This window comes from Mytilus californianus, unplaced genomic scaffold (assembly GCF_021869535.1).
Source record: "Mytilus californianus isolate M0D057914Y unplaced genomic scaffold, xbMytCali1.0.p SCAF_9, whole genome shotgun sequence".
Taxonomy (NCBI): Eukaryota; Metazoa; Mollusca; class Bivalvia; order Mytilida; family Mytilidae; genus Mytilus; species Mytilus californianus.
The window spans coordinates 24432892-24445482 of NW_026262745.1; the positions used below are offsets into that span (position 1 = coordinate 24432892).

Sequence of the window (12591 nt, forward strand, 5' to 3'; positions counted from 1 at the left end):
AATCGTTTTTTACTCATTAATGCAAGCAACTGAAAACGGAAGTAATATGTGTGTATTACTAGGGGGCTTTCCACTAGTTTACTTTTGGTTTTAAATTTTACCTTTGAGCGAGGTAACCATGTCAGGTAGAAAAGATAAAAGGTAATTAACCATAACTTTAGCCTAAACTAAGTTTACAATGCTGCATACGGATATATTAGCGTGTTTAAATGATTCATATAGTGTCGTATTTCTATTCTCAAAATATACTTTGGATTTAGATACTTTTTGCATCATGTCTTTGTATAAAAAATAAAGTGTATTCACTTCACTATATACAACTCCGAATTCTTGTTTTTCGCATATACAAAATAAGTATTTCCATACCAGAAATATATTGCACAATATTGGTGTAAACGATCTAAAGCCTGTTTGAGTTTAATAAATCTTCCAAAATCAATTATCAATATCGTATTGTTTATTTTGTAGTGAATATTTATCTAGATAGTATGCCAGATCATGCAACCTCTGGCAATTTTACCGAGTCTGTTGTTCAATTAATTAAAAAGCTATCCGTTAGGTTCAATAATTAGCAATATTTAAAAAGTAAATAATCAGTTAGCAATGGTTAAGGAATGGATGAACTGACCGTGACAGCGCCTGATAACAATATATTATTAATAATTTAAATATCCGAAGGGTTCATCTTTCTTCGTCAAGTGTAGTATTATTTATACAATATATATATTTGTACAATACAAATACAGTCTCTTTGTATCCTGCTTCATTATTGAGCGTTAATTAATATCAAAATTTACCATTTACGCCACAGGTCATTTTCATGTCTTCTTAACAAGCTGCATTTCCAACCGGAACCCCTTTCCCACTTGCAAAAAAATAATAGAATTGTTGCCAAAAAATATTGTAGCTTTGCAAAATCTTTTTAAATTTTATTCAAAGAGCATCAAGGTTAACATCTCTGTCATTAAGTGGATTTTTTAAGATAATTCAATTTATAGTTATGTAATCTAACTCAAATATTTGAAAGCCATTGTATTACCTTAATACGTGTGAAATTGTATGACCAAAATTCAATTCAATTTATAGAACTCAAAGGAACTATATATTTACTCTGGAAATATGTAAGTTAGTGAATAATGCTTTTGTGCTAAATCAATGTACGATGAAAATGCGGATTAGAAATACACCACACGAGCTAAAACTTGACTGAAAAGTAAGGGTCAAGATAACTGATGAGCACTGGCTGTGTTGACCAAAATAGAATTTATAAAACGTAACTATACTGCCAAGTGAAAAGATGTTTTCGATACAAGATGATATTGACGGCGGGTTTGTTATTACTGTATCTCTAATTCTTTCCTGTTTATACTTTTCCCAATCGTTTGGATATTTTTTTTTACAATCAACTCGTTTGAGATCATTTCTTCACTGATCGAAATTCGCACATTTTCTCTGAATTTCCAATTGTGACGTCACGAAAAAGAGCGACCATGCCTGATGGTCTTCATAATCGTTAAGTTTTCTTTTTATCACAAAAAAATGGGTTTTCTATGTATTATAATCTATACAAAATCAGACCATGGCAATTTTGCACAACTTGTAGCTTGATAAAAAGAATTTCCAATTGTGACGTCACGTAAAGAGCGAGGTCATGCCTTATGGTCTTCATAATCGTTAAGTTTTCTTTTCATCACAAAAAATGGGTTTTCTATGTATTATAACTATACAAAATCAGACCTTGGCAATTTTGCACAACTTGTAGCTTGATAAAAAGAAACAGTGACCTATATGTTTTACTGTATTTTCTAAAAAAAAGCATGATTTGAACTGCATTTTGGCAAATTATGAAAAAAATTCTATCGATTTTAGTTTAGACCCCCATCTACCTTAAATACAAAAATTGAACCGTCTCGATTTGAGAAATATCGCATCTCGCTCGATGCAGTGATAGAATATATATTCACATCAACTGTTTCTTCCAAAATGCATATATATTATGTTGCGTCTCCAATCACAGATAGCATAAGCTAAGAAGATAATAAGTACCTACACATTGCTTATATAACTACATTTTATACTATCCGTAGGGGAAACAAGGGTCCGACTCTAGCTGATTATCAGGCTGATGCACAGAGATTGAGGAGAGAAAGAGATACTCTTTATCTGTAAGTACAAAGTCTTTATATGCATATGATTAACAAAAAAGTCCTGTTTACATTATATATCAATCAGCACTTTTCTACAAATTTTCTCTCGATTTGTTTCATATTTTTTTATCTGTTCTTTATTTTAAGACGTATTGTTCGCATGTTTATTCTATACTTTCGTTTTTTATTGTATTGAGATGAGAACCTGGTAAATGATTAATTTGCACAAATTGGATTGAAATATTAAAGGAGCATTAGCTGTCGAATTCATGCAATATGCATATCCAAATTACAAAAAGTCTAAAATAACCAATGCATGGACTCGATAATATGTATCAACATTTCGTGTGTATTTTTCAATTGTCTAGACGTCATCTAATTAACCATCGAGATGACCTCCGAAGACTACCGACGGTCATATAACCCGATATAAACATAAATATAAACAGATAGCAACCACGTGCAATTGGATTTTCCTAGGTCTGTTTGATTTCATATTGTAGGTTAAAGCGTATGTTTATTATCGTTTCTACCTGTATAAGAATGATTTTTTTGTGGGTCGAATCAGTCAACTAAATGGTTCATCCTTGTTTCACTTTCAATGTTGATATTTTTTTCCATTTAATAGCTGAATACATGCGTAACCCATCTGCAGGTAAGAGGTTAAATTGAAGGTCATATGAATACAGATTCAATGAAATCGAATTATTCACTTGCACTTGGCTGCTAAAAGCGAATTATTATTTCACTATATCACTTTCATTAACGATTGAACTAAAAATATCATATTCTATTATTTTTTTGTATCTTTAACAGATGGGAATTGTCAAACGTTGGAAATGTTTCTAAAAACTTACACACAAACCGATATTTTCTCCAATTCAACTTTTAAGATATGATAGTGGAAGAATTTAATGCGAAATATCATATTTTAAGTAGCATATCTAATGTTTTTAAAGCCCATACCATATAGTAAGCTATAAATGGCCTTGGGAAAATAAAATGTGAAATAATTCCTAGAAGAAAAAAAACTATTATCTGATTTATTTACAGGCAAAACCCATCTTTCACTATATAATGTTTTTTTACAGACAAACGCAGTATGATGCTGAATATATAAGCAAGTTGCACCTCAACTACAAAGTATTAGAGCACCAACTAAAGACGCTTAAGGACCAAAAAAGTGACCTTGAAAGGACGCATAATAAAACTATGAAGGTATTGGTACACAATGAAAAAGAAGCAGTTATAGTAACACTGAAAGAAGATATAACACGTCTCCAGGGTGAAAGAGATGACAGGGACAAACAGATCGCAGACCTGAAGGCTGATAAAGACGAACTACAAACTAAGTAAAAGATTAATAAATATATAAGTGAATCATGCAGAATAAAATAAAACATTATAGAAAATGAAAACAGTAAAAATAAAAATATTAAAATCACATCGTCTTTTATTAACACAAATGTCCTAACATCATAATAAAAATATAAAAATACGAAGATGTGATATGATTGCCAAACGAGACTATCCACCAGAGAACAAATGCCAAGGATATAAACTTAGTTAACTAAAGGTCACCATACGGCCTTCAACAATGATGAAAACGCATACCGTATAGTAAGCTATAAAAGGCCCCTGAATGACAAAATGTGAAACAATTAAAGAAAAGAAAACCAACGACTTGGTACAGGCACATTAAGAATGTGGCGGGCTAAATTATGTTTGTGAGTGCTTACCTGGGACAGTGGTGTAACTGCACAACATAAAACCAAATTGTAAAGATCAGTTGTAAAGGGTCTGACTCACCAGTAAAAATGTTTCAGCTTTTTGTAAATGCCGCAAAAATAGGTAAAAAGCATTATTCAGGGGCAATAATCCTATATGGATTCGACTGACCATTTACTGCTATGTAGACTTACTTGTAGACCCTATTGTGTTGACATAGTTTGTGTTATTTATAGTTTCTATCTACATGTAAGAATATAGTTTTTGCGAAAAACATAAAACAGATCAAATCCGTCATTCAAGGGCAATAACTCCCATAAGAAGATGATTTCGACCATATTAACTTATTTGTACATCATATTATTGCTGGTCACTTTTGCTATTTACAGTTTCTCTCTGTCTGCTATATTTTGTACACACACAAAAACGCTTCTTTTTTTTTAAAAACCCGTCATTCAAGGGCAATAACCCATATGAAATGTCGACTGATGATTAATGGCCGTATTGACATATTTTGCTAATCATGTTTTCTTTCAACATTTTCCCGAATACAAGTATTAAGTGTTCATGACTATATAGTAACACATTTTTAGGTATGTTTTAAATTATCAAAAGCAAAATCAAGTTATAACCGACAAAGAAAGTATTCAAAACTCTTACTTGATAACTTTTCAGAATTTTGTTCGAAGAATCAATGCATTTACATTTATAGTGTCTATCTTTTAGGACTCTTTAAATAACATTACTGTAGTGAGGTTTCTACAATCTGATTAAAGCACAGATCCTCTCTCCAAGCCTTTTTTTTGTAAGCAAAAATTGCACACAGGATCTGTATCTTAATCAGATTGGAGGTTTCTACATGTAAAGCCAAACTTTCAATCCAAATCTTTGTATCTATGATAAAATATAGTACAGTTTTAAGTTATTTGTGGTAACGAAATGCGTGACGAAATAATTTATCATTTATATATGCATTACTTTCATTGAAATCTAAAGACACGTATACGTAACTTTCCGAGCAAATGGCGTGAATACATAATCTACAGTTTTGTCAGTTGTATAATAAACGCATGATACATATAACTATTTCATTTTTACATAGATTACATCAAATTTGACAGCAATGAATAAAAAACATCATTGCTCTACCATCAAGGCAATACGTTTATTCGTATGAATCAAGATTTATACAGTTTGATCCACATGCAATATTCTTATCAGTTTAAAAAGCGCGTCTCCCATAAACATATATCATATGTATTTTATCTTAGTCAATGCGATGCATGCACCTTTTTTTAATCAAAATTGGTTCATATTCTAGACTCAGTAAAGTTGCTGGGGAAAGGATGCTCGATAAAAATCCGCAAATAGCAGACCTGGGTGATTCACGTCGGCCACAGAAACTGGTGGAAATGATATCTATTCTGTATGATAACAAATGGACAGACGCATTTGAGAAATCAGAAGATAAGGGCGACGAAAAAGATATTTGTATACACCTATTGGATATATTTAAGGTTATTTTCTTACTTCTTTCTGAAAAAGTCACTTTCTGTATATAAAATGATTGTTGTTTCATTTTGCATTGAAAGGGATAGATATAACACTTAATTCCATGTATGTTTGCTTCTATACATGAATCAAAAAAATCTTTTGAACATTTTTACTTATCGTATAAGTTATACCCATACATGATATATGTAAAATTTATATCAATAAAACAAATAAACGGGGCAACAATTGTTTCAACTTTTTCAAGTTTCAGAACTTAAATGTTTCTTCGACTGACATGCAATATATCTTCGGGGCTTGCTCTTTAAAACCAGTTTGATCCATGTTGAACAACCGTTCTTCCGTTCTTCCGCTGTTTTGTATATGTTTATTAAAAATATATCAACCTTTATAATGAGAACTTTTGCATACAAAGACAGCCAATAGTATATACATGAAGACACTAGACACAATGATGTTTCTATAACAGTAACCAACTATTACAGACATGAAATAAGTACAGATTACATAACAATACGTAGAATAAAAATGGCACCTATCTTTTTCAGTTTTACATTCTTCCAAATTGAACAAATTGTTATGTTATGTTTTTGAGAACATTATAAATAGTTCCGAATGCGTTGAGTTTCACAGTGTTAAAGAAATGTTGATCATTCACAAAGTCTAAATATTGTTAAACGTTTTTTATAGGCATGTTGGAATTTCTGCAAAGAAACCTGTGAAAAACAGTCCAAAATTTTAGAGCAAAACATACTTCTTGCATCAGAAAACAAGGTGATATTTTGTTTGTAGGAATAAATCTTCCGACAAAAAAATGCTATACGCATAGGACATTGCAATATTTTTCGGAGTTAAAGAAAGGTTTTCTTGAAAATTTATATCATATTCTCATCTAAAGTAGCACAATCAAAATGATACTACTAGCCAATAATAGTAATGGGGTTGCTATCCAGGAAAGAATCCCCAACACGAAGCTTGAGGTCATCACCGGATGGGTTTTCGGCAACCGGATAATGAATTTTATTTTTCAGTGACACGCCTTTCTCGGATTAGAGGTTTTATCATAAGTCGTTAGTATTATATACATGTATATTATTTGCAGTCTACAGAAAGAGTTTTTTTCATGGCCAACAGTCATAATTCGTAAAAAGAATAAAAAATGTATCATCATCCCAAAGTTTGGTAGCAATTGGTCATTTACTAGTACACGAGAGAATTTTTTTTAAGTGACAGCGGTGGCGATAACTCCTAAGGTGGATAATTAACGTCAATTGTAAATGTTAGTAGTTATATGATTTTCAGCATTTTTATAAAAAAAAATATTTTCGTTGATTTTTCTATTGGTCTTATTTTTCAAATGGTGGCTACGTTAGTTGTTCAGTGTGAACATCTAATATAACATGTATAATTCAAAATAAGACACCATACGAATGGGTTCCGTCAGATAGTCGAGGGATAGCTTAAAGATTCACTCAAATTAATAACCATTGTATCTCACACAGTTATAGTTAGTTAAAAATTACTCATTTATGTATTTTCTCAACAAAAAACTACAGACAGATAGACAGACAGAAAAGTAAACAAAAATACCGAACGCCAAGACAAATTCAAAAAGGGAAAGTCCATAAAAACTGACAAAATCAAACGCTATCAATCAACGAAACAAGTGAAAAATAACTGCCACATTCCTGGCTTGGTACAGGCATTTTCCGAAGACAAATAGAGAGACAAACAGACAGACGAACGAACGGATGGGTCGATAGATATTGAAGACAGAGATCACTGGAGATACATTGTCTCCTTCTTGTAATGTTTCTTATTTTAGGAGGGTTTGTATGCCTTGTCACCAGGAAGTTCAAAGTTACTGACTGAAATCCGAAAACGCTCAGCTAAAGAAATGTTGCCTAATTTGTACGAGGTTGGTACACTATTAAATAATAGCTTAATTGAGAAATCTTTCGATTCTCGATTCACCCCCTTGACACAAGGCAATATTTATATTTTGTCACTATATACACAAATAAGTTAAAAGACATCAAAAGGTAAACAAATACAACATACTAAAAAAGTACTGTTGACTTCTATGTAGATGAAATAAATTACCTACGTAAATAAAGACAACAGTAGTATACCGCTGTTCGAAACTCATAAATCGATAGAGATAAAAACAAATCCGGGTTACAAACTAAAGCAGAGGGAAACGCATCAAATATAAGAGGAGATCAACGACACAACAAAAACACAACATTAAAATGTAACACACACAGAAACGAACTATAATATAACAATGGCCATTTTCCTGACTTGGTACAGGACATTTTAAGAAAAAAAATGGTGGGTTGAACCTGGTTTTGTGGCATGCCAAACCTCCCGCTTTTATGGCAATGTTAAATATAACATTAAAATGACAACATTACATGACAGGATTACAATACAAATGAATGGGAGAACATATAGGACAAAGAAACACACGAATAATAGCTAACAAAAGGCACCAGGTTTAAAATCCAATACGCCAGACGTGCGTCTCGTCCACACAAGACTAACCAGTGACGCTCAGATGAAAAAAAGTTTGAAAGCCAAAACAAGTACAAAGCTGAAGAGCACCGAGGACCAAAACTTACAAAAAGTTGCGCCCAACACGGCCAGGGTTTTCTGCCTGGGACAAGAACATCCTTATTATTTAGAATAATTTATAATATTGCAAACAGTAAATTTTATAAAATAGATAAAAAGTATTTTCAATGGAGTTTTTCACTATTCAGACGATGAATCAAGTTATTTTAGATTTGTTCAAGAGTTATTAAACCATATCTTGGAAAGACTGTAAAGAGCGTGTTTTTTGGTATTGCGAGAAAACATGTAATGTTTATGGTGACCAATTGTCAGTCTACACAGTGAACGTTTAATTGATATATTAGACACATGCTCCAACCTGATGCTAATCCATACTGAACCTAGAAAGGTTATGAATAAATTAAGCAGATTATCAGAATTAAACATCAATAGCAAATCATCCAAAAAAAAAACAACATTAAGATATCGCTTAGACAACTACTAAAAAGTTCCTTGTTTTTAACAAGCACATGAACATGCGGCATGGTTTAAATAGATTTCTTGACATTTATGTAACCCAGTCCATTTCGTTCTTCCCGTAAAGATTTTACTGGACCCTACTACTCCAAAATTGGCCATCAATAGCAAATCATCCAAAGAAAAAAACCCATTAAGATATCGCTTAGACAACTACTAAAACGTTCCTTGTTTTGTACAAGCACATGAACATGCGGCATGGTTTAAATAGATTTCTTGACATTTATGTAACCCAGTCCATTTCGTTCTTCCAGTAAAGATTTTATTGGAACCTACTACTCCATAGCATGTCTACTTATATTGATGTACATTCATTTATTTCTTTTGTTTAATATGCTTGCCCATGGGACTATAATAAAAGAATACATATACCTGCAATATTCCGTTGTTGTATTGCAACAGGAATCTACATTTTGATTCGCAAGTAAGGGTTTATTGATTCGAAGCGCAATTCGAGGAATTACTGGTTCTTGGTGCATTGAAATATAAATAACATGGACCACGAATCAATAAGTTATCCATTTGACTTTTGTAAGCCTTTATGTTCTCCTCATATATTTTATGATGGTATAATACTAAACCCCTAACGGGAGGGATTGTGCTTGATTTTCATATGATGAAGACATAATCTTTCAATCAGTTTAATTAAGGTCTGGAGCTGGCATGTCAGTAACTGCTAGTAGTCCTTTGTTAATTCATGTATCATAGTCATTTTGCTTAGTTTCTTCTGTTACCTATTCTGACATCGGACTCGGACTTCTTTTAAACTGAGTTTTACTGTGCGTATTGCTGTGTGTGTGTTTATTCTACATTGGCTAGAGGTATAGGGGGAGGGTTGAGATCTCACAAAACATGTTTAACCCCGCCGCATGTTTGCGCCTGTCCCATTTGTTTTTTTAATTTTAGTTCATTTATATGTTTCGGAGTTTAGTGTGACGTCAATTTTCAATGAACTAGTACACATTTTTGTTTATTTGCCAGCTGAAGCCCGCCTCCGGGTGCGGGATTTTCTCGCTGTGTTGAAGACCCATTAGTGGCCTTGGGCTGTTTTCTGCTCATTGGTCGGGTTGTTGTCTCTTTGAAACATTCCCCATTTCCATTCTCAATTTTACTTTGTAGTACTGGTCGGGAACATGACACCAGTAAAGGATTTATTACATGATAAAGGAGAAATGTAAAGTATCTTAGAAATAATACAAATTGCAGACCTTTGTAGTTTCTTATTATTGAGAAAATCATGATTAAATTGTATGGACAAAACTTCGAAATATTAGTTCAAACATGCCAAAATGGGAAGAAGTCAAGTCACTGTTTCCTGTTACGTGAGAAATTTTTCTGTTTCAGAAATTTAAATCTGTGAAGCAAGATATCAAAGAAGATTTGCAAACCTATGTAGAAAGTTGTTTAGAAGTTTGCTGGTATAGTGCAATAAATGAACCGCCGATGCATTATGGGTTCGATGCAGAAGAACAGGCAGACGACTTCAGGGAATATACACAAGGCGGGAAATCGGTGGACTTTGTTGTTTGGCCAGCAATGTATTTGTGTATGAATGGACCTATTTTATACAAAGGGGTTGCACAGTATAAAAACTGAAATTGGATGTGAACAATAATTATATTACTATCAAAAATACAAATTTATTATTAGGTATATTTAAGTTTTAAAAAAAAACAGTAAAAGTGTGTATGCGCATTTTGTTCTTTAGCATTTAATATTAGAAATAAAGAATGACTAATATCAAATTTAGTATTAACTCGGCATGTAGCCATCTGCGTTATGTATATTAAGAATGTACGTGCAATACAACATCATTTGATGTAAAGTATACGTATAAATAATCATTTTGTGCAATGACATATAACGTATAGATCTAGAAATGGAATGTTCAACACAAGTTAAGGTAAAGGATCGTCGAATAAATTTCTTAAATTGCAATTATATTGAAGTACTTCGTGTAAAAATGAACACCGTAGGTTTCAAGGAAGAGGGTTAAATTCAAGAAAACGGGGTTAACTGCAACGTATTCGTGTGCCTGTCCAAAGTTATTAAACCTTGCTAGTGTTATTTAGTCACATAGATAATTTATTTTTTTGGAAATTTCGTGCTATGGTAGAACTTTGAAATTGATTAACTACTTGTCCCAACTCTGGTTGGTTTACTTTACATCTTTTATTCACTTAAAAACCTCGAACGGAAACATCCATTTCACGTTCTAATATTTTGGTAATGAAAACTTGTTATAGATTTATTGACCGATTCCTGGCAATTCGTGGGAAAATGCAAATTTCTTGAATTGATATTTTTATTTTAATGAACAAAATATCCTGTTCAGAAATGATATCATTAACATCAGGGTTTGTTTATGACATATCATCTTAAGTATACGATGGGTTGCCGTTAATTAGGAATGTTCAATTGCAATAATGATTGTAAAACCTTTCGAATTACTTAACACAATTTTGAAAAATATCACCCTTAGAAAAAGCACATTCCTTTCTTCGTTTAAAGCATGAAGATATGACCAAATCACGTTAATATTTTTGAAATTTGCTTTTTTTTTGTTTGAAATTTAAAAAGACTACAAGGATATTTAAAATGAAATTTAATTATTTTTTGCATTAGTGGTTTGTTATACTGTATTTTGTGCAATTAAAACTATGATGCAAGTAAATATGGAGTTATTCAATTAACTAGACTTCTGTTTAATGAAAAGTTACAAAAATGTACTCATCGTACATGCAAAGAAAGAAGGGATGAAGATAACAGGCGACAGAGTGCCTTAAAAATGAGTAGAAAAGAATGAAGAACACTATTTACACATGATGAAAAACAAACAAACAACAGCCCATAACAAAATATACAGAAACTCCAGATGGAACAACACGAAATAATAAAAAATAGGGGTGAACTCGTACTTCTAATCTCTCGTTTTGGCAGAATAGAACTGATAAAGATTACATTATACTCCTGTTTGTAAATCATTGCGTCTGATATCATTAGGATTTATAATCATTTGTTGTCTAGCCTGTGACGAAAGTTGCGGAAAGCGAGACATAGGGATTGTTACGTTTTCTGCTTAATTTAGTTTGATAGGAACTACTTGTGATAGATCATTGATATTTAATATAAAGTTACATTACTATCAGTACATATCAGTTTGACGACTATTTCGAGGCCCTGCCCCCTAAGTCATGGTCCAGTGATTTTGAATTAATAAGCAATTTTCAATGTCAAGTTTTCTGCTTACGTTAGTTTGATAAGATCTACTTGTGATAGATCATTGATATTTTGTATGGAGTTGCTTTACTATCAGTACATATCAGTTTGACGGCTATTTTGAGGACCTGCCCCCATGCCATGGTCCAGTGACTTTGAATTAATTAGCAATTTTCAATGTTAAGTTTTCTGCTTAAATTAGATTGATAGGAACTACTTATAATAGACAATGATATTTTCTATAAAAGTTATATTACTGTCTTTACATCTCAGATTGTCGACGATTTTCAGGCCCTGCCCACTAGATCATGGTCCAGCTACTGAATTGATAACCAATGTTACTGTCCATCAGTTTGTCTTTTTCTGAATATTATGCCAACAGGCGAGACATATCTCTGTGTCAACAGGCGAGACATATCTCTGTGTCAACAGGCGAGACATATATCTGTGTCAACATTTTTATTTAACATGTCAACAACCGTTTGTAAAATTTATGACAAGATGAACAGTTTGATTTGATGAAACAAATTGAATATGGTCAGATCTTTGATAAACTACAATAGGTGTCAAGAAGCTAATAATCAAATCAGGGAATATTCTGCAATAGAATGAAACGACTTTATCGTTAGATAATATAAGATCAAACAAATTGGTGTACTACAATACAAGAAGATGATACAAGTATGTCATGTGCTGACAGCAGCTCTATATATGGCGGTTTTTGATAGATGTCATTGTGTTAAAGCTAAATAAACTATTATAAAAATGCTGAGCCGATTTTATGCCATCATTTCAAAATCTTTTGTTCAGATATCTTTACATTGATCAAAGACATTACATTTTACTAAAAAATAAGTGTTTGGAGCTGTTAAGTAAGTGTGCGTGGTACCAG

At 32.3% G+C, this 12591-nt stretch overlaps 1 protein-coding gene across 1 annotated transcript; it reads left to right on the top strand.

Moving 5' to 3' along the window:
• Positions 1-73: 73 nt before the first annotated feature.
• On the top strand, positions 74-11154 carry LOC127714758 (uncharacterized). The gene is made up of 7 exons (XM_052220804.1): positions 74-141; positions 2088-2165; positions 3239-3499; positions 5197-5392; positions 6078-6161; positions 7213-7305; positions 9825-11154. The coding sequence occupies exons 1-7, from the start codon at positions 119-121 to the stop codon at positions 10074-10076; spliced, it is 987 nt and encodes a 328-aa protein (XP_052076764.1). The 5' UTR covers positions 74-118; the 3' UTR covers positions 10077-11154.
• The last annotated feature ends 1437 nt before the right edge of the window (positions 11155-12591 follow it).

Coding starts and splice junctions, on each gene's coding strand:
- LOC127714758 (XM_052220804.1), top strand. CDS start 119: ATGTCAGGTAGAAAAGATAAAAG. Junction 6,162..7,212: donor TTCTTGCATCAGAAAACAAG/GTGATATTTTGT, acceptor TTCTTATTTTAG/GAGGGTTTGTATGCCTTGTC. Junction 7,306..9,824: donor TGTTGCCTAATTTGTACGAG/GTTGGTACACTA, acceptor TTTCTGTTTCAG/AAATTTAAATCTGTGAAGCA.